The following is a 21,939-nucleotide window of genomic DNA, read 5'->3' as shown; positions in this document are numbered from 1 at the left end:
GGTGGCCAGCAGAAGCCTGGACAGTGGAGAGAGCATGGTGGTTTTTACCCTTCCTGCCCCACTCATGGTGGGAGGAGAATTCATGCAGATGCACCTCTGAACTCTGGATCTGCACTGACCACGGACAGCAACTATGAGTGGGGTGTTAAGAGTGGGGCACACTACAGGAACTTTGGAGTTGGACTCAAGAACCTGAAGCAAAAGACACTGCCCAGCGTACACTGGGAAGGGTGTTTTGCTCGTGCTTTTATGTCTATGGATACCGCTTGACTGTTTTCTCAAATTACTACTAGGTTACTTTTATTAAAGAAACTCTACCTCAGACTCTGTGCTTGCGAGAGGGGAAGAATTGCCTCTTAGAGGCACCCAGGCGGTACAGTGAAATTTCCCCAGGTTCCCGGGTGGGGGCTCGAGCCGGTTCTGGTTACATTGTTGAAAAGGAACCCCCTAGGTATTGAACCTGCCCTTCTCGCTGCCCACTTCAACTGGCAGAAGGGTTACAGACTGAACAGAACAGAACATGGGGGAGCAGCAACACCCGGCTGCTAACGGGGCAGTTGGCCAGACCTTGACTGACCAGGTTAAACTCCCAACTGCTCATTAAATACTGATATAAAATCCTCTGCAGACTCTGCCCCATTTCCCCCAAATTATCAAATAATGAACCCAACGCAGGTCTCTCAAGCACCGTGAATCACCTGCCCCTCCCCTACTGCTCCCCGCCAGCTGAACAAGGGACCTTCTAACTCTATCCCCGTTCCTGCCCCCTCTTAACATGCTGTTGCCCAGCGCTCCCCACTGCCCATGTCAATGGCAAAATCTGAGGAGGTTTTATGTTAATATTTAATAATTAGATGGAGAAATGTAAAATCTAAGGCCAGGGCAACTGTTTCCCTCCAAAACAGGGAGGAGTTGCTGTTGTTGTAATGATTGGGGGAAGGGACGACTCAAAGGGATTTCACAGCAATCTGTCATATCTGAAGTTATGAGTGTTGGCTCTATGCTTGTATTTAAAGTATTTGCTGTAGGAAAATTTGGAGAAATGATCTGCGGTAAACAGGATGAAGTTTAACAAAGACAAATGCAAAGTGCTCCACTTGGGAAGGAACAATCAGTTACACACATACAGAATGGGAAGAGACTGTCTAGGAAGGAGTATGGCAGAAAGGGATCTAGGGGTTATAGTGGACCACGAGCTAAATATGAGTCAACAGTGTGATGCTGTTGCAAAAAAAGCAAACATGATTCTGGGATTCATTAACAGGTATGTTGTGAGCAAGACATGAAAAGTCATTCTTCTGCTCTACTCTGCGCTGGTTAGGCTTCAATTGGAGTATTGTGTCCAGTTCTGGGCACCGCATTTCAAGAAAGATGTAGAGACATTGGAGAGGGTCCAGAGAAGAGCAACAAGAATGATTAAAGGTCTTGAGAACATGACCTATGAAGGAAGGCTGAAAGAATTGGGTTTGTTTAGTTTGGAAAAGAGAAAACTGAGAGGGGACATGATAGCAGTTTTCCGGTATCTAAAAGGGTGTCATAAGGAGGAGGGAGAAAACTTGTTCACTTTAGCCTCTAAGGATAAAACAAGCTATAATGGGCTTAAACTGCAGCAAGGGAGGTTTAGGTTGGACATTAGGAAAAAGTTCCTAACTGTCAGGGTGGTTAAACATTGGAATAAATGACCTAGGGAGGTTGTGGAATCTCCATCTCTGGAGATATTTAAGAGTAGGTTAGATAAATATCTATCCGGGATGGTCTAGACAGTATTTGGTCCTGCCATGAGGGCAGGGGACTGGACTCGATAACTTCTCGAGGTCTCTTACAGTCCTAAAATCTATGAATCTATAAGGCAGATTTGGTCAACATAGTGTGAAGGGATTATTCAAGGAATTGGGAGTACTTAACTAACAATGGACTTTGAGAGACACTAGTCCACATCTGAGCTTTCCTGGCAACTTTGAAACCAACATGTAAACAGTGGTGTCTGCCTGTAAAGAACTGAGTCATGCATGTGACTTGCCCATGTGACTCCAAAACTCCATCTTGTAGCTGTGATTCTGCACAGGAAAACACAAGGGGTTTCCACCCACAAGAAAAAGACTATATAAGGCCTTGGGAAACCACTCCATTTTGGTCTTCAGCTGGCTCAAGAGATAGCCTGTCCACCCTAAAGGATTCCTGAAAGAAACTGGAATGAAGGACAGTAACCACAGGGGGTGAGTGATTGCTGGACATTGACTGGGAGGAAGTCTAGTCTGTAAAATTGGATTGGAACATCTCTGAGGGTGAGATTTACCTGTTTTATTGTTTTATCCTGTTTTATTTACCTTGTTTTATTTTGCTTGGTAATTTACTTTCTGTCTGTTATTACTTGGAACCACTTAAATCCTACTTTTTATATTTAATAAAATCACTTTTTACTTATTAATTAACCCAGAGCAAGTATTAATACCTAGGGGGAGAGGGGAACAGCTGTGCATCTCTCTATCAGTGTTATAGAGGGCGAACAATTTATGAGTTTACCCCGTATAAGATTTATACAGAGTAAAACAGATTTATTTGGTGTTTGGACCCCATTGGGAACTGGGTATCTAGGTGTTGAAGACAGGAGCACTTCTTAAACTGTTTTCAGTTAAGCCTGCAGCTTTTGGGGGACGTGGTTCAGACCTGGGTCTGTGTTTGTAGTAGGTTAGCGTGTCTGGCACAACCAGGCAGGGTAGTGAAGTCCCAAGCTACCAGGGAAAACGGGATTCAAGGTAGTCTCAGCACATCAGGTGGCAACCCATCACAGGAGCCATGGGGGACACGGACACTGCATGAACAGGGGCAGGGAGGGGGATGGAGCCAGAAGGTCCCATGGCAGTTGGGGGGCAGCAGTGGGGGAGGGTCAGCAGCTGGGACTGAGCAAACTGGGACCGGGCAGTCTCAGTGGGGACATGGCTCGTCCCTTCCCCTCCAGTGACCCAGCCGTGCCCCATCGCTGGCACAGAACAGCCCCCACGTTCCCACCCATGCCAGGGTTTTGTCTGAGCACTGGGGGAAACAACTCCCCAGCCCCCGGGGCCATTTGTCCTGAGCTTGTGGTGACAGAGGGGAGGGAATGTGAGGGGCCGGGGCAGGAGTCTGTGGCCACTCTGGGTCCTGCCCAGGCGAACAGGGGCAGTGAAGCAGAGAGCAGCCCCCTGGGGTGGGGGTGGGCCCCTTAACCCCCCCCTTCTCCACCCGTCTGAGGCAGTAAAACAGCTTGTCAGGGACTGGCCAGCTCTGCCTTAGCAGCCAGGGGGAGGCTCCTGGCTCTGATGTTCATTAACTATGGGGCGAGTCACATTCTTCAGCAACATGTCGGTTTTATTGGGTGTAAAGGGAGAAAATTTGAATCAGAGACGTGAGGGGAAAGTTGGTTACTGGAGGGGTTTGACCCCCTCCCCCTGCAACACCCTGACATGGAGAATGATGCAGGGCAACAGCTTCCCTCCAAAAAAGGAGAAGTTGCTGCACTTAAAACATGTGAGGGAAAAATCCCAACCGGAGAGGAGTTTCTGTCAGTAACTGGTAATGACGTGGGAAAGAGCAAACCCGGAGATTTGACCTGTGTTCAGTCATGAGTGAGATGTACAGGGGGAAACAATCTGATGCTCAGACCTGAGGCGAAAGTTGGTCCTTTGGGGGTTTAGTTCCCCTCCCCCGCACTGGGGTAATGACTCGGGGCACCAGTTTCCCTCCAGAACAAGACGTGGCGGCAGACAGGGACTGGGGAGCCCAGAGCAGCAGAGGATTTTCCATCAGTATTTGAGAATTAGACAGAACGTGACACAATCTGAGGAGATTTTATATCAGTTGCCAGTAACGAGAGAGAGACGGAGCTGAGCTGAAGGGTGTTTTACATCTAATTTGGGCATTCAATGGGAAATGGGGGAAATCAGGGGGGGTTTGGTCAATGATGGGTTATCAGAGAGAAAAGGGTGAAATCCAAGGGAACTTTCCATCCACACTCAGTCACTACCTGGGACGTGCTGGGTCCCCAGGCCCTGCCATTGACGTGGGCAGCAGGGAGCCCAGGGCCATGGCACATTACCAGGGTGGGGGGGCTGTAACCCCTGACCATAAGGGGGGGCTGTGATGCTTACTGGGGCCTGGCCAGGGCTGATGCTGAGATCTAAGCTGGAGCCTGGGATACATGGAGCTGGGCTTTGCATGGCCGTTGGGGGGGGGGGGGCAGCGGGGGAGGAGCAGGTGACTGGCAGTTGCTCGGGGGAGGGGGGAGCTGGGCTTTGCATGGCAGTTGGGGGAGCAGCAGCAGGGGAGGGGCAGGTGACTGGCAGTTGCTCAGGGGAGGGGGGAGCTGGGCTTTGCATGGCAGTTGGGGGGGCAGCAGCAGGGGAGGGGCAGGTGACTGGCAGTTGGTCTGGAGAGGGGGGAGCTGGGCTTTGCATGGCAGTTGGGGGGGGCAGCAGGGGGGAGGGGCAGGTAACTGGCAGTTGGTTGGGGGAGGGGAGCTGGGAGCGGGCAGCAACTGGGACAGGGGGGCCTGGGGCTGGACAGTTTCATTTGGGGATATTTGAGAGTTGCGGGGGGGGAAATGGGGCAGAACCTAGGGGTGGGGTGACAGATAAATATTCAACAGTTTGAGAGCAAAGGGAAATCTGAGGGGATTTTAATCACCATATTTGATAATTAGAGACAAAAAGGGGCAAAACTGGAGATATCTTTGTCAGTATTTGTGACAAAACCTGAGGTGATTTTATTTTCAAATGTGCGAATGAAAAAAATGGCAAAAACTCTAGGTGACGACTCATGTCCAGTAATTTATAAACTGGCCCTTCCTGAAGCTGATCCAAAGAGGGGAGAATAACTGAGGGGCTGAGCCCCATTATGCGGCTCTTGGGGCACAGGTGAGGCCTGCCAAGATCCTGGAGCTTTTCCATCCTGAAAAAAAGAACTGTTCCGTTGTTTGTCTGTTTCTCTCCAGCAGCCTCCAGGCAGTAGAGCCTGGTCTTCCCTGCTGCTTCTGGGGCTGGTTGGGGACCCCCACATATATCAGAAGGTTTCTCATTTAAGATGGAGGGGCTGAATCCGGAACAAGCAGATCTTTTCCCCCTGGTGTTTTGCAGTTGAATAAGCAGAAATAAAATCTGTTTGAACTGACAGAATGAAACTAACTCCCCCTCTCAGTCATGTCATGTAAGGCCACCATTTAAGAGTAGGTAGGCACCTAAAGATGCAGGTAGATGCCTTGTGGGAGTTTCAAAATGTCTAAATGACTAACAACAATTAATTGTATGTGTATCAACAGGCACCTATAACTGAGGGACTTTAGTGCTGTAGGAACCCTAGCAGTGCTCAGCAGAACTGTGTCTGTCCCTGCCTCAGTTTCCCTTACCTGGTTCAGGGATGGAACCTAGATCTGTCAGTGTTTGTAACTCCAGTCCTCCAGCTGACTTAGTCTCTTTGCTTTCGGGTCTGAGAGGAGTCTGACCCCACCCAAAGTGCTGCCAGCCCCTTTAGTGGGGCCTTTGTCCCAGAGATTTAGGCCTTTGTCCCAGGGTCTCTCCTGCCCCCTTTTCCATTGCTCTCCCCCCTGTACAGGTTTCTTGCCTTCTTACTTCAGCAGAGTAGAAATAAAGTAAGTTACAGCAGGAACACAAAGGCAAAGTCCACTATTCCTGTCCCCTCCCGGTCAGGGTTCTCAGCAGTCTCTACCCACGTCCATCCCTGCGTGGTAGGGGGATCCAGGCCCACCCTCTCCTGTGGGTCCCAGCCCAGGGAGCCGGCGTGATGCAGTCAGGGACTGTGTTTAAATCACCTCCTCCTTCCTGCCTCAAAGCCTTGTGAGTACCTCCTGCCTGGGACCTTCTCTGATCCCTTCTGGCAGAGACCTGCTTTCTGTTGGCAGCTCCCTCCAGGCCTCCTCTTCCCTGGGTCTCCCTGTAGCTCCCCCTGGGCTGATCCTGGCCAGAGCTGAGAGCTGCATTGGTATGAGCACCTGTATCGAGTCTACTTGGCGCTCCATGATGCTTAGCAGCCGCTCTGTGCTTTGATGCCAGCGATCCACATTCTGCTGGCAGACCCTTCTTTCACTCTCCCACCACTCCTGTGCTTTGTGATTTTCATTAAGGGACTGCTGCATTCCTTCATGCAGCATGTCCTCTTTGCTTCTATGTGGCTGCTTCCTGATTCTTTGTAGTCTTTCGGCCATTGATAACAAGGACGGCTGGGATCTCCAGGTTGCATCTGTAAAGCCAAAATGCAACACTTAACAGAGGTAGCATTGTTCACACCAGACAGAGCAATGATTTGGGAGTACTTAAAGACAAGCACAGTCTACACAATAGCATAATTTGCCCATCCCAAAGCGAGCGCACATAACCCACAGGAGCCCCAAAATGATGAGTAAGCACAGGGTCAAGGGGGACTGATTGTTTCACGGCTGTACTGTCCTCTGGGGTTCTGTGCCTTGGGGAGAGCCAACAGCTGCAGGGGGCCCCTGTACTGAACACTGTCCCCACATTTTCCATAGGATGAGTTCGTCCTGGAAGATCTCGCTGCTGAGGGTGACCTGAGAAGCAAGGGAGGGTCTTCTCCTACAATGTGGCTTCTGCCCTGGCCCATATGCAGCTTGCCTGTGTGCAGCAATGGTCCCCCCGCCCCTCATGGCACAGTGGTGTGGACATGTTAGCCTGACTGGGACAAGGAGCACAGTAGTTCTGCCAAGGAACCTGCACAAGCACATTGCCCAGCTTCTGCATGAGGCCTTGGAAGAGATCACTGAGGCTGATTACCACAATGTGAGAGAGCACATCAACGCCCTATTCCGCACCTAGGCATGCATGCAGCCCTAACCCTCCTCGCCCCAAGAGCCCGCACCGAACAACTTCCTTCCCAAAACAAAAGCCGCTTACTGGGCACCTCCTCTGGTGTTTGATCTTCCCCAAGCACTGTGCGCTTCAACCGGCTACCTTCCTCCTGGCTTCATGTATCTAGGGATGCTGGGCTGTCTCCCTCCTCCTCAGCACCCTCGCTCCCACTTTCCTCCTCCTCCTCCTGCTTTGTTGAACTGGGTTATGAAGTGTCCATGGTGATCTTTGGAGTGGAGGTGGGGTCACTCCCAAGTATTGCGTCCAGCTCTTTGTAGAAATGGCAAGTCGTGGGGGCAGCCCCTGAGCAGCCATTTGCCTCGTGGGCTTTGCGGTAGGCATTCCACAGCTCCTTCACTTTAATCCTGCACTACACTGTGTCCCGGTCATGGCCCCTTTCCATCATATCTCTTGATATCTGGCCAAAGGTATCGTAATTCCTACGGCTGGAGTGCAGCTGGGACTGGACAGCTTCCTCCCCCCAAACACTGATGAGTCCAGCACTTCGCCATTGCTCCATACTGGGGCTCACCTGGCATGGTCACCTGGAACGATGTGCCGAGCGCAACACACACACGCGCCACACACACACTTTTAGGATTCTGGTGCTGTCGGAGGGAACAGAGCAGCAGTCTAGAAAAGGGCTTTGAAGGAAGCAGGTCAAAAAAGCTCGAGTGAAGTTGCTCTGCTTACCAATGAACAGGGCTGCAGAATGTCTGGTTGTTGTCTGTGAGCTTTCCAGGTACTCTAAGGCCTGGAACAGGAATTTGGGGATGTGGCTCTTGTTGTTCTGCATCTAGGAAGAAAGGAGGAAGAAACACACAATATACAAATGACATGTTCTTCCCACAGCGACTAGTCCAGGGAAGCCAAAGCATAGAGCCAGGGCATGGCAACAGCCAGTGTGAGCCCATGCGCCACAGCAGCACCTCTCTGGAGTTACTATTGTGTTCTCCAGAACCTCAGCTTTCATTTTCAAAGACAAACGTTTACAGGTCTGACAGTTGTGGAGAAAAATTTCAAACATGTGAGGGGATTGTAACTCCTGCAGAAATGAACCAGCAGAGAGCCTGGACTAGAGTCCTGCCACCCCACCGAAGCGGATGGGACCTGGCTACAGGGGTCAGCTCCAGGTGGGAAAACAACCGGACCCTCTTAGGCTTGGGTCAGGGCCAGCTGCAGAGGGAGCGCAGGAGTCACAGAGTTTCTAACTCCACAGCGCCTGCAGTGCAGCAGGGGCCGCAGACAGCAGGAGTGGGGTACACAGCCGATGTGCTGACCACACAGGCAAACGGAGCAGAGTCCGCACAGGCAGGAGGCAGAGGCAGCACTGAGGCAGGTTTGCAGAGGGAAAAAGGGGTCAGATTGGAAAACAAAAACAAAAAAAGCCTCAGACCCTCTGGAAGGGACTGCCTCTGACTTCACGGGCTAATGAGAGGGGTGCAGAAAATCCCCTTGGTACTCAGGGTTTGGGGTTAGAAAGGTCTCCCTCAAGTCCCCATTCATCACTCTCAAGGCACAAGGAATTCACCTGCCAAGCACTTCCAGGCACACTTCAGGAGCTGTGAGGAGCCATCCCAGGCCATGCTGTGGAACAGCATCTTCAAATGAGCCCACCTGAGAAACACTGCGCAGCGGAAGAGCGTCAGTTCATCTCTGCAACAGAAGATGAGATCAAGAGGGTTCTGACTGAGAAAGGGACAGTCTGGGGGACATGGAACCTTCCCCGTCCCTTGTTCTCCTGCTAGTGGAGATTCCTGTCATTTGTTGTACACAGGAGTGTGCTCAGGAGAGGGAACTGAGAATTGGCTGGAGACAGCCAGAGCTGTCCCATCCTTTGGACGGTTTGGGGTGGTTGCCCAGGGCCCTGCGCTTTGGGGTGCCCTGTTCTTGGGGTCACAAGGCCTGGGCAGCACGGGGGCCAGCAGCAGTTCTACCGACCAGGCCCCGCTATGCTACGCCTTGCCTCACCGGCTCCCAGTGTTGCTTGTCAGAGGAGGGGGTAGGGGTTTGGGGAAAGGGGAGAAATGGGGGTGCAAAGAGACTGCATGAGAGCGTGAGTCAGCTTTTGGATCCCAAAGAGTCTGACGAAAGGGGCCTCCAGATCAGGCTTCCCTCCACATCCCAGTTAGCCCAACAAAAGAGGGCAACGTCCGGTGAATTCTGGGAAGCTGGGACCTGGAGAAGGTCTCTCAGGAGCTCCAGGGAAGAAGTCAGGGCAGCTGCACCCACTTTCCAGAAGGCTGGGGGCAGATATCAGCTCCCTGAACTGAAGGGGCACTTACAGATCTGTGCTCCCTTTTCTTTTGCTGTTTCTTGTTGTTGTGAACCTTTGGATGCAGCAGCCCAAAGGCCTGAGGCCTGTCTTTGCAGGAGAGGGTCAGGGCTTTTTCCCAGAAGGCTTTTCTTCCAAATTGTGCTGTGAGAATGGATGAGGCACTGGGCTCCAGCATGGAGTGAAGCAGGGAGGAGAAGACTCTACTTGGGCAAGGGGCTCTGGCCATTAATGGAGTGGGGGCCTGTAACAGGTGGGTCCGGGGCTCAACCCTCTGAGGGGAGGAGGGGAGCCACACCGGCCCACTGGTCTCACGGGGGCTCTGTCCTGTCCCTTGTCGAAGAAAAACAAGGTCGTAATGACTTTTCACACAATTCACTCTGTACCACATTATCTTATTTCTACATATCTCACAGCCTAACTCCTGCTAAATTAGCTAACATACATTAAGATCCCTTCAAACCTTTATTAATTATTTCTTGGCCTCCACACCCTTTAAGGCTAGGCCACAGAGTCAGAGTCCCCGGGGTCCCAGCCTTGGGCTACAAGGCGGGGCCATAACCCGTAGAAGGAGGGCTCAAGCCCCTGGTGGCAGGGCTGAGCAATAAACAGTCTAAGGAAGGCTCAGACTTCTTGTAGCCGTGCTGAGCACTAAACAGTACAGGGGAGCTCAGGCCTCTTGCAGCAGGCTGAGCAGGAAACAGTACAAGGCAAGCTCAGGCCTCTGGTAGCAGGGCTGAGCGGTAAACAGTCTAAGGGGGCTCAGGCCTCTTGTATCAAGGCTGAGCGGTAAACGTGAGGGGGATAACTGCCACCCGTGAGTGGGGTGGCAGGGGGGACACAGGCCCACCCACTCCACTGTGCCCCGGCCCGGGGTCCTAGGCAGCAGCCGTTACCACTGACGGTCAGTGGGGATCCTGACCGCAACACACTGACATGGGCACTGTCTGGTCAGCAGCCCGACTGAGGTCGGCTGCCCCCGGGCCACTTCCACTATCCCCCTCTGGTCCTACCTGGTCCACGGCGTCAGGTCCCGGGAAGTCCCACTGCATGGGCTCCTCACAACCCGGGCTGGGGGGTAGATCGGGCAGCTCCTCGGGGAAGTCCGGCCAATCCTGCTCCGGGGGTTCCTCGGGGTAGCAGCACGGTGATGGGGAGGTTCCTAGCGGCTCCTCTTCGTAGGTGGTGTGGGGAAGCTCCGGCAGGTCTTCCCAGTAGCGAGTCAGGGGTATCTCCGGCCAGTCTGGGCAAGGGCTCGGGGCTCCAGCGGCCTTCTCGTCAGGAGCTCCCTCAGGCAGGTCTGCTCCCTGTGGTGGCTGGGGCCTGACTGAGCTGGATGGGCTGGCTTTTATCCTTCCGGGTCGCCGCCTGACCCTTTGAGGGGCGGGCCCACCACTCTGTAGCCCCGCCTCTTCCTGGGTCCGGGGCTCAACCCTCTCCGGGGAGGAGGGGAGCCACACCGGCCCGCTACAGGGCCCCAGGGGATTCTGGCTCTTTGCTCTTAAGGAAATAATGACCGTGGCATTTACCAGTGTCACACTCTCATGCTGGTTTTCAAGATCCAGCAGCAGCAGTGGATCATTTCCTGCTGCACGATGGGTTCGTCCGGGTCCTTCACACTGCTCACCACGTTGCCAAGCAGTAAAATGGCAGCGGAGCGCACACTGCCCCTCTCCTGGCAATGACACACAGGGAGTGGGGAAGCCCGGTTAAAGCCAGGCAGGATCAGAGCATAATGCGACAGAGTCATAATCTGCACGCTGCTCCGGTTCCCCCGTGTTAACTGACTTGGCTCGCGGAAGCAGTGAGGCCACCAGGCCAGCGCCATAGACATCTTGCGCAGAACAGGGCCTGAGACACTGTGCAGGGCCGTGCAGCTCCATGGTGTCCTAGACGCAATGTCTGTCTGGAGAGCATCCTGCATCCAGTTTCACCCCAGCTGACTAGAGTCTATAGGGAGGAGGCAAATCTCTCCATGTTCTTCTCCCACCTCCACCAGCCCAGCCTGGGAGAGACACCAAACCCAACCCTGTGCAGTGTCGGGGGAGAGTCACTAGCCATGGGAGGGTCGGGAGTGAAGACGGGGGCAACGGGCAATTTATAGGGAGCCTCTATCCTTATCCCATTCCTGCTGCATTTCACCAGCTCCCTGGGTCCCTCCTCTCTCAGTCTCTGTTTTCCCCCTTTCTCTCCACTCCCCTTCTCCACTGCCCCTTCCCTTCTGTTTCCCCACCACTCCTCTGGCTCTTCCTTCCCCAGCCAAGGCTTGAGGTGATGGCTGAGTGACCTCCCAGGTCGCTGGCTGAAGATGCTTCTCTGGGCTCCCCTCCCATGGGTAATGAGGCCTGGCCCTCACTTCTGCTCCATGGGTGATCAGGAGCAGGAAAGGGGGGAGGAGCTGCTGCCATGAGGGACGGTGGAAGGTGCTGGGGAAAGGAGAGGGGAGGGGGAGGGAAGGCTGCTGGAGACCGGTCTGGGGAAGGGGAGGAGCAGCTGCTGGAGCCTTTCAGGGAGGTGCTGCTACAGAACACAGCAGTTCTTTTGCTCTTCAGTGCCCCTGAGAGCTGGGCCATTCCCGACCCACCTCTTTCCTGCTGGGAATCTCCACCGCTTTGGGGGCCGGTGTTCTCCAGACAGCTGGTCATCTGCCCAGTGCCAGGCCCCTTCTCCCCCAGGCCAGGCGGCAGCAGGGGCTGGGAGCATGGCGCTGAGGCTGAGGTTTGCGGAGAAGAGCTCTGACAGGGAGGTGGCTGAGCAGGAGATTCCCCACCCATGGCAGGGGCACCCCTTGGCTGCTCCATGGCAGGGCTGAGGGGCAGGAGGCAAGGGGATGGGGAAAGAGAGACACAAGGACATCAGAGACAGGCGGAGGAGGGGAATGGGGTTCTCCTGTGTTTCCCAGCCTTACGTCATCAATGAAGGGGCGAAGGCTGATTGCAATGTCCTGGGAGATGGAGCCAAGCCCCTCCCTGTCGAGGAGGTAGATGATGTCTCCAGCTTGATGCATGGCCCCCATGACACGCCCTCCATCCCTGTCATAGGACATGTCCATGATCGCTGGCAGCTGGGCCCATAACAATTGCACCTGCAGGAAAGAAGGCAGCTCATTACTATGCTGGGCAACAGCCTGGGGCATATAGGTGGGAGTCGGATCATCCAGCATGAGAAACCACAGCTGGCACAGCCCCCCCAACAGGGCACAAAGTCATTCTCCTGTCACTCTCTGCCAGCCGCTCACTGTAACCTTTGTCTTTGCTCATCCGCCTCCCCCATTGCATCACATCTGCAATCAGGGGTCAGCTCACGGGAGCAGGGACCACGTTGTGCCTTGATTTGCTCAGTAAAGCACCTCCAACATTCGAGTGCTGTGTGTTAAACAACAACAAGGCTTGGGTGGGGATCTCGCTCTCATTTCTGAGCGATTCGATAGACATCGGCTTCCTCGGTCCCCCGGGCAATCCACGCTTCTTACCCTTTCTGGCTGGAGCACAATACTGCCAAGGCCTCGCAGACTGAGCTGACGTACAATGGGATTTTTGTCTTGGGTCCATTCCATGAGCTGCGCCTGGAGCTCTGATTTTGTCAGTATTGTCTCAATGGAAGGACTCTGGAGAAACTGGAAAGAGCCAAATCAACATCGGGTTGAGGAGCAGAGGTCTTCCTGTAGGGTCTGTTCCCTGGACACTCATCTTTACCAAATGGCCACTTACTCCCATACAACGTGTCCGGTGTGTAGGGAGCCAGTTGCTGCTCTTTCAGTTGGTTCATTCCCAGAAGTTAGACTAGGAGTAGAGGTGGCAAAGTTTGCAGATGATACTAAACTGCTCAAGATAGTTAAGACCAAAGCAGACTGTGAGGAATTTTAAAAAGATCTCACAAAACTAAGTGATTGGGCAACAAAATGGCAAATGAAATTTAATGTGGAGAAATGTAAAGTAATGCACATTGGAAAAAATAACCCCAACTATACATATAATATGATGGGGGCTAATTTAGCTACAACAAATCAGGAAAAAGATCTTGGAGTCATCGTGGATAGTTCTCTGAAGATGTCCACGCAGTGTGCAGAGGTGGTCAAAAAAGCAAACAGGATGTTAGGAATCATTAAAAAGGGGATAGAGAATAAGACGGCGAATATATTATTGCCCTTATATAAATCCATGGTACGCCCACATCTTGAATACTGCGTACCGATGTGGTCGCCTCATCTCAAAAAAGATATACTGGCACTAGCAAAGGTTCAGAGAAGGGCAACTAAAATGATTAGGGGTTTGGAGAGGGTCCCATATGAGGAGAGATTAAAGAGGCTAGGACTTTTCAGCTTGAAAAAGAGGAGACTAAGGGGGGGGGATATGATAGAGGTATATAAAATTATGAGTGATGTGGAGAAAGTAGATAACTTTTCCTTATCTACTTATTCCCATAATACGAGAACTAGGGGTCACCAAATGAAATTGGTGGGCAGCAGGTTTAAAACAAAGAAAAGGAAGTTCTTCACACAGCGCACAGTCAACTTGTGGAACTCCTTACCTGAGGAGGTTGTGAAGGCTAGGACTATAACAGGGTTTAAGAGAGAACTGGATAAATTCATGGAGGTTAAGCCCATTAATGGCTATTAGCCACGATGGGTAAAGAATGGTGTCCCTAGCCTCTGTTCATCAGAGGATGAGGATGGATGGCAGGAGAGAGATCACTTGATCATTAACTTAGGTTCACTCCCCCTGGGGCACCTGGCATTGGCCACTGTCGGTCGACAGGATACTGGGCTAGATGGACCTTTGGTCTGACCCAGTACGGCCATTTTAATGTTCTTATGCACAAGTCACAAATAAACCCCAGGGAAAGGGGAATCTGCAGGCCCCATTGAGTGCCATGGAGAGACCCCTGTTCAGTGATGAGCTGCCAAAATCTTAACAACCGGTTGTGACGATGCTGTTCTGGCGGGACCCAACTGAGAGTGCCAAATCAGGACCAATTGCTTAAACAGGGCAGTCACAGCCCTAGGCTGGGGTTTTTCCACCTCTAAGGCAAACCAAACCAGCCAGACAAAAGGGACTTCGGTCTCACCCCACTGGCTAACCACAAGTCACACAAGCAATTTCCTTAGACACTCCAGTCTCCCAGTATCCCCACCAGTGCACTCGTCCTGGGGATGAATGGTTATGAAAACCAACACCCCAATAAAAGAAAAAGGTTCTCTCGATCCCAAAGGACCAAGCCCCAGACCCAGGTCAATATACACATCAGATCTTACCCACAAATCACGCTGTTGCCAATCCTTTAGAATCTAAAATCTAAAGGTTTATTTACAAAGGGAAAAAGGTAGGGATGAGAGGTAGAATTGGTTAAATGGAATCGATTACATACAGTAATGGCAAAGTTCTTAGTTCAGGCTTGCAGCAGCGATGGCATAAACTGCAGGTTCAAGTCAAGTCTCTGGAACATCCCCCGCCGGGATGGGTCCTCAGTCCCTTGTGTAGAGCTTCAGTTTGTAGCAAAGTCCCTCCAGAGGTAAGAAGCAGGATTGAAGACAAGATGGAGATGATGCATCAGCCTTATATAGGCTTTTCCAGGTGTAAGAATCTCTTTGTTCTTACTGTGGAAAATCCCAGCAAAATGGAGTCTGCAGTCACATGGACACGTCTCTGCATACCTTGCTTAGTCACAAGGCGTGTCTGCCTTCTCTCCATGGGTCAATTGTGTAGCTGATGGTCCTTAATGGGCCATCAAGCAGGTTAAGCAGAGCTAACACCAGCTTGTCTGGGATATCACCCAGAAGCACAGCACCAACTTGAAATACAGACAGCATAGAGCCAACATTCATAACTTTAACTAAAAACGATACATGCACACAGACAGCATAATTATAACCAGCAACCCATAACCTGGTCTTAGACACCTTATATGACCCCCTTTACCTAAGATTTGGTGCCACTACAGGACCTTGGTTGCAACCCATGTTCTATATGGTCCCAATTTATATCAATAACGTCACACCGGTTCCCTATAAAAAGTTCTGATTTAAGGGGGGGGGAGGGGAGGGGCCGGGGAGACATACTCGTGGGGCCGGGGGCCCCTGCAGGGCCTGGGGCAAATTGCCCCACTTGCCTTTCCCCTCCCTGCGGCCCCGGAGCTCGCAGCCCCCCGCCCCCTTACCTTGCCGGCAGTCCAGAGCTCAGCTGAGCTGCCCAGCTGCTGGCCATGCTGCGGCTCTGCGGGGTGGGGGAAGCAGGGGAGAGCCCAGGGGAGACATCCTCGTGGGGCCAGGGGCCCCTGCAGGGCCCGGGCCAATTGCCCCACTTGCCTCCTCCCCTCCCTTCTGGCCAGCCGTGGAGCTTGCAGCAATCCCCTCCCACCTAGCCAGGCCACTCAAAAAGCGGCAGCAGGATGACTCCCGAGCTCAGCTGAGCTGCCCAGCTGGTGCCGGCAGCTGGCCATGCTGCAGCTGAGGGAAAGTGGGGGAGGGGTCCGGGGAGCCTCAGCCTCCCGAGCTGGGAATCCTGGGAGCAACAGGATGGTCTGGCCCGCAGACCGGAGTTCTTTGCCCACCTCCTGGCCCTTTAACAACCGGTTCTCCATGGAGATCTAATTTTAGCAACCGGTTCTTGAGAACCTGTGGGAACCGGCTCCAGCTCACCACTGCCCCTGTGGCAGAAGAAAAGCAGAACCCCAGGAAAAGGTGAGGAGAGAAGCATGGCCTTGGGGCACCGGAAAAACATCTTCTCTTGTCACATGATCCCATCTAGGCACATCCATCCAGGAGCGATCTCACCCTGTCTCTCCCTCCCTCTCTTTGCCGTGCCCCACCACCATCCATGTGCGGAGAGGAGCTAGCTGGCTGTAGGCTGCTGAGCTGCTGACAATGTGCCCAGAGCTTACTGGCCTGAGCTGCTCTCCAGAAAGCCCACTTGTGCCTGTCAACTAATGAATCTCACCTCAGTGCAGAAAGTCATGGCGATATTTCTCTGCTCCTCCTCCTTCTCCCTTTGAACAGTGGTGACGGCCTCTCTGAAGACGGCAGGGAGCTGAGGGTTCTCAAACTCGATCATGACTCTGGAACATGGAGCCAAAAGTCCCTTGTGGTTATCAAGGGGGAGAGAGAGAGAGAGAGAGAGAGAGATCCTTTCTAGTTGCTGGGCTGAGATGGCAGCCTGGAACAGAGGAACATTTCACATGGAAACTTTGGGCTCCTACCTTGCAATCACGCCAACACCCTGTGAGTAGTAATTGCGGGAGGCTATCATGTCCCAACCCTGCTGAAATTGGATGCTGGCAAATTCCTTCCAGTATCCGGGCATGGAGAAAAGAGTCTTCACAGCCTCCACTCACTGTTTCGTGCTAACGACAAAAAAATACCAGTGTCAGGCAATGAGATCAGCCCCAAGCATGGCAAATCAGCACAAGCCCTGGCACACACAGCATGGACAGCAGGAGCTAGCCTCCCCGAGGATAGATCCAGTGTGATGTCATGGTGCTTCCCTGCCCAATGGGCCCTGTCGACACTGTAGTTTCAATGAGTTTGTAACCAGTTAGTGACACTGTAACTTCTTAAGATGGTTGGTGTCATCACTCAATGCGGTTGAATACTTGATTCTTTACTGTGGCAGGTAACAGGCATGTGGGGCCAGATCCTTAGTTGGTGTAAGCGAGCTGTCATAGGTCTCACCCCCACTTAGAGCTGTTGGGTTCCAAAGTGGGGACCTGCCTTGGTTTCCCTCTAAACTAAAATCCTAGTTTAGATCTGGTAAAGCTGCCACCACCCAATCAGATGCATGGATTGGGACACAATCTTTCCCCAAAATCCTAGGGGATCCCAAGAGCCACAAATCCATGGAGTTCTTACACCCAGGAGAAATAAACCATTCCCCCCTGCTTCCTCCCCCCTCCCTTCCTAGGAGAGACACTGGGATCTAAGTACAGAGGGATACCTCCCCCTCCTCTTTCCCTGAGAATCCACCCAAGGAAAGACCAACCAAGTCCTTAATAGAAAAGAATTTATTAAAGAATAAAACAAGAAAGTCACTGTCTCTGTAACCGAGATGGAACAATATACAGGGTCTAAACTTATCAATCTCTGGAGGGAATTCCCCCTCCCTTCTTTCTCAGTAAAAGCAATCACAGTACAGACTTAAAGAAATTCTATAGCAAAACACAGAATTGCAAATACAGAAATAAAAGTATAAGAATACTAGTTCCTTGCTAATACTCACTAGCTTGAATAGAATTTATTGTAGAAACCTGGGAGGACTTGATGAAGATGTCTGGACTCTCTTAATTCCCAAGAGAGACTCTCTAAGAAAAAACAAAGAACAGGGAAAAAAAAACTTCCCTCCACACGGATTTGAAAATAATCTTGTCCCTCATTGGTCCTCTGGTCAGGTGTCCACAGGTACTGCTTGTTAACCCTTTACAGGTAGACAAAAACCTTAACCCTTAACTAACTGTTTATGACACGAGCAAAGCTGTGTCAGTTTACACCACCTGAGGTGTCTTCTGGCGCTCTCTTTTCCCCATGTAGATGGAGGCCCCTAACTGTGCCCACAGAACCAGTTGAACTGGTCCCCCTTCCTCCTGTCTACCTGTGATGCTGACATCCTGCGGTGCCTGGCCCCATGTGCTGCTGGTGTGGTTTTGTCTGCGTTCTGGGACAAAGGCCCACAGATTTGCTCAGCAGACCCTGATAAAAGCACTGACACTTGGTGGGGGAGGGATAGCTCAGTGGTTTGAGCATTGGCCTGCTAAACCCAGGGTTGTGAGTTCAATCCTTGAGGAGGCCATTTAGGGATCTGGGGCAAAAATCTGTCTGGGGATTGGTCCTGCTTTGAGCAGGGGGTTGGACTAGATGACCTCCTGAGGTCCCTTCCAACTCTGATATTCTGTGACTCTATAGAGTTAGGTCAACACAAGGCCGCTCACCCTGCATCACCCTAACTATGGAATTTCCTTCCTATAGGCAGAACTGCCCCTTGGTGCCAAATTAATAACTCCACCTCTACAAGTGGCAGAGAGTCCAGGTTGATGCAGTTACGTCGATTCAGTGTCAGTGTAGACACAACGTCGCGTACGTCAACTGGCTTTCAGGAGCCTTCCCACAATGCCCCACTCTGACCGTACAATCGAGATGAGCGCTTCTGGTGAGGATGTGCACTGCCGAAAGTGCAGACACAAACAAGGGATGGAATTGCTGTGGCGGCTGTATGCCGAGGTAACGCAGGTCGGCTTCACTGTGGCCTGAAGCTAAGAAGGGGTGAAGCTCCCCCCCACACACAGATGCACCATCCTCCCCGCGATGGCGGGTTCTCAAAGTGACATCTCAAATCTCACTTACAGCCAGGGACACGTTGCCGCTCTTCTCCTCCCGGCGTCTCTGATGGAGCTTGTCCAGCAGCTGCTGCAGCACCTCCCTGGGGGGCTGTGGCTCTTCACCCAAGGCCTTCCACAGCTCAATGGCACATCTGCAGATTCAGAAAGAGAAGTCAGACCTTCCCTGCTTGGCCACCTCTTGCCCTCCCCAGGGAGAGGCTTGGAAAGCGGGCAGGAAAGGCGTCTCTGAGAGGAGACACCGATTGGTGCAGGGAAGCTGAGGCAGGGCATGTCCCGTCAGAGAAGATTGTATTTATTCCTTTCCCCTAATGGGTTATTGTTCCTGAAGCTAGCACCGCTGTTTCCAGGACAGTGACCATGATCTGACCACCGAGTGACCAGCACAGTGTGACCACCAGACTATGCAACATTCTGCTCTGTTACGCTAGGGTCAGTCCTGAGGAACTTGCCTGACCTCATTGGAGTTACTCTGGCTATCTGGGGGTGTAACTGAGACCCAGCATTTGGCCAAGTGTCTCTTAGCAGCTGAATCCTACTGCAGTGTGGTGGACGGGGTCAGACACTGAATGAGAACATGTCCTGATAGGAGAGGGTTCAGGAGCTTGGAAGGGGAGATTGTACTGACCAGTGTGACAGAGCTGGAAGGAAACTAGTACTGAAATCCCCCTCCTCTCTTCTCTCCATTCTTGCTGATCTAAGCACTGCTGGTCCCCCCAGGCATCCACACAGGAAGACTGCAGACAGATCCAAAAGGCTTCCAGTCATTTGACTTCCAACTTTGGTGAGGAAGGTTGGACATGGTGGTCAAGCCCTGGGGACACTGAGAACTAGGTTGGACAATCCAAGAGCAAATGGTCTGGATTTAAGGTCTTCAGGAAGTTTGACTGAAATTCTGTGCCAACGCTGCAGAGTTTCTATAGCTTCTGAGCACAGACCCTGGAAAGCACTGGGGCGGCTTCAAGGAATTCAAACCTGAAGGGTTTACAAATCAAACACTCAAATCAATATGAAAACCAACACTGTATTCCTCTGGTAACTGAACTGGGTAAGAAATTCAGTTTCTTTCATGCTGCTCTTCAATTCTCTCTCCCATGTGACACAGATTTGTCTATGGTCAGTGCAGAACTGCATTGCAGAGGATGCGGAGGCAAGCCGGAGTTTTGACCTCTGGCGAGGGTCCAGTTGGGTTTCACAGCCCCTAGACACATGGGGACTGTGTTATAAACACCTCAGCTGGATGACTCTGCAAAGTGATTGGCAATAACCAGCAGGACTCAGAGTTCACAACACATTGAGATGAAAAGAGGCACTCACCCCTGTTATTGCCGGCTGTCTGCAGACTCAGGCAGGCTGCACTGCATTTATGCTCTGGTCATGTGTGGATCATTTATTTATTTAGCAACAATTAGGGCTGGAACTTTCTGTCTGAAGAGATTTACCTCTGCTGCGCAGCTCCATAAGGATGAGTGTGTTTTTTCACCACTTCCTCAGCCATGGAATAACTAGGGATCTGACTACAGGTAACAATCCTGCACTGGTCCCCAGAGGACAGACAGATGGACCTCATGGGCCTTTTCCATCTCTGCCTTCTCTCACACAATAGGGAGCAGCCAGACCTCATGAGCCAGGGATGTGGAGTGAGCCCCAAAGTCATTTATTGGCCCTGTACTGGATGGGAGAGGAAGTGGGGTGACCCATAGAAATCAGGACAGTGCTGGAATTCTTCAGAAAACTGGCACGTCTCCATCCTGGGGAGTGCAGGAGGAAGGTTGGCTCCTCAGTGGTTGGGCCTGGGCATCTCCTCTTAGTGAGCATGGACAGCTCTCTGCACAGCAGGAAACTCCCTCCAACTGTGTGAGCCCGAGGGACCCTTCCCGGACTGTGGCCTGTCAGTAGGAGCAGGAAGAGAAATAATGGCCTGAGGTGATAACAGAGCAGCTCCCTACCTGTCCGAGGACAGCGTGTGTGCCACACAGCTCAGAACCACGTCCTGGGGGTGGGGACAAGCCAGCAAGGCCGTGGCCCTCAGCGCTGCTTTTCTGGCTCTGGGATCACAGACGTTGTCCAGCCAGATTAAGATACGTCCCACGACGTCTCCAACCTGGAAGAATGCCAGAAAGTTGAGGGATGGATTTATCCATGAGTGGCAACCTCCCAGGTAACCCCTCCTGGCAGCCCTGCAAGCCGCCTCTCACCTCGGTTGCCCATCTCGGCTCCTCCATAATCTCAAGAAAGAGGCTTTGACAAGTCCAGGAACCCCAGCCTTCCTGAGGTCTGGTTTAGTATCTTAAAGCTCAGAAACACACACAAAAGCCTTCCCCAAAACCTTACCGTGGGCACAGCCCAAACTCCCCTGCTGTCCCAGGGCCTTCCCTGCCTTAGCAAACTGCTCTCAGCCCTGCTCTCAAGGGCTTCCCTGCAGGAGCCTTTCCTCCATCTCTGCAACTTCCTGCTGATCTCTCTAGCACAATCAGTTCCTCCAGGCCCGTGCTTCTCAAGCCAGTTTCCATTGTGGGCCCCATATGTGTTGTGTGGGGCACATCCAATACCCCCTGTTTGGCCCTGAGGATGTCCCAGGTAGAGAAGCGCTGCTCCAGACCCAGCTGGTTCCACTGATGTACCCCAGAGCCCATCCCAGAGATGGCAGGCAGGGCTAGTTGGACGGGGCTAGCCAGCTCCAGGCCCCAGCCCTAAGGAGAACCTCTACACTGCGGGATGTTAAAACCTGCCGTAACCAATCTCAAAGCCGGGTCTCTAACCTCGGGTTCAGGCTATGGCACTGGGAACAGCAGTGCAGACCTGGAGACTTGGGCTGGAGCCCAGGCTCTGGAGCCCCCTCCTCCCCAGGCTTCAGAGCTCCAGTTCCAGCCCAAGCCCAGAAGAGGCTGCGTTGCCGTTTGGCCCCACAGTGCCAGCCCTGGGAGCCCACGTCCATAGGGCCAGGCTTTCCGGCTCCTGCTGCAGGGTTTGCAGCACGGGGTAGACAGACCCGAAAGGGACAAGCCGCCCCCTCGGGCTCTTCCATGAGGAACTGGCCATTGCTCTTTCCTCTCTCGAACAAGGAGCAGGAGCTACAACCCGGGTGGCTGGATTCTGGTGCCCTGTTCTGCTAGCAGGAGTTAGAGCCCTGCACGAATCAATCTGCTGATTGGGGGCCATTTGTTAACTTCCCCCTCGGACCTGCTGGAAACAGGGAACTCGGCCAGAGACAGGGACGACCTGCAGGAAAGCCCAGGAACAGGCAGGTTTGGGGAGGAAGCTCAGGCTGAGGATTCTGTTCGTTTATGAGTCTCCGAGTTTCCAGGAAAGCCAAAGCCCAGGAAGGGAATCAGTCTGCACTTACGTGCCATGGGCAGGCGGTATCTGGGGAAGGGCAGGAATGTCACCTATTTCCAGGCCGAGCGATTGAAGGCAACGTTTAAAGGACTGTAGGGAACGTGAACCCTGATTCCTTTCTCGATAACCCCACCTGCGCAGGCTTGGGCA

At 52.6% G+C, this 21,939-nt stretch overlaps 1 protein-coding gene and 1 long non-coding RNA gene across 2 annotated transcripts; both read right to left on the bottom strand.

Annotated features, from left to right (window-relative positions):
* Positions 1-4,695: 4,695 nt before the first annotated feature.
* Positions 4,696-10,632, bottom strand: LOC123378601. The gene is made up of 4 exons (XR_006582667.1): positions 10,143-10,632; positions 8,386-8,510; positions 7,548-7,650; positions 4,696-6,231 (listed from the first exon to the last, which is right to left on the bottom strand). It is a non-coding gene; the product is annotated as an uncharacterized LOC123378601 (long non-coding RNA).
* Positions 10,633-10,663: 31 nt separating this feature from the next.
* Positions 10,664-17,393, bottom strand: LOC123378313 (maestro heat-like repeat family member 5). Its single transcript, XM_045031906.1, has 5 exons — positions 17,340-17,393; positions 16,324-16,467; positions 16,065-16,182; positions 12,038-12,214; positions 10,664-10,804 (listed from the first exon to the last, which is right to left on the bottom strand). Exons 2-5 carry the CDS (start codon positions 16,425-16,427, stop codon positions 10,664-10,666), a joined length of 540 nt encoding a protein of 179 aa, XP_044887841.1. The 5' UTR covers positions 16,428-16,467; positions 17,340-17,393.
* Between the last annotated feature and the right edge of the window lie 4,546 nt (positions 17,394-21,939).

The sequence above is a fragment of the Mauremys mutica genome, chromosome 10, assembly GCF_020497125.1.
Source record: "Mauremys mutica isolate MM-2020 ecotype Southern chromosome 10, ASM2049712v1, whole genome shotgun sequence".
In the NCBI taxonomy this organism is placed as follows: Eukaryota; Metazoa; Chordata; order Testudines; family Geoemydidae; genus Mauremys; species Mauremys mutica.
Note: the sequence above shows the minus strand (reverse complement) of the source record. Positions and strands in the feature narration are given on the sequence as shown.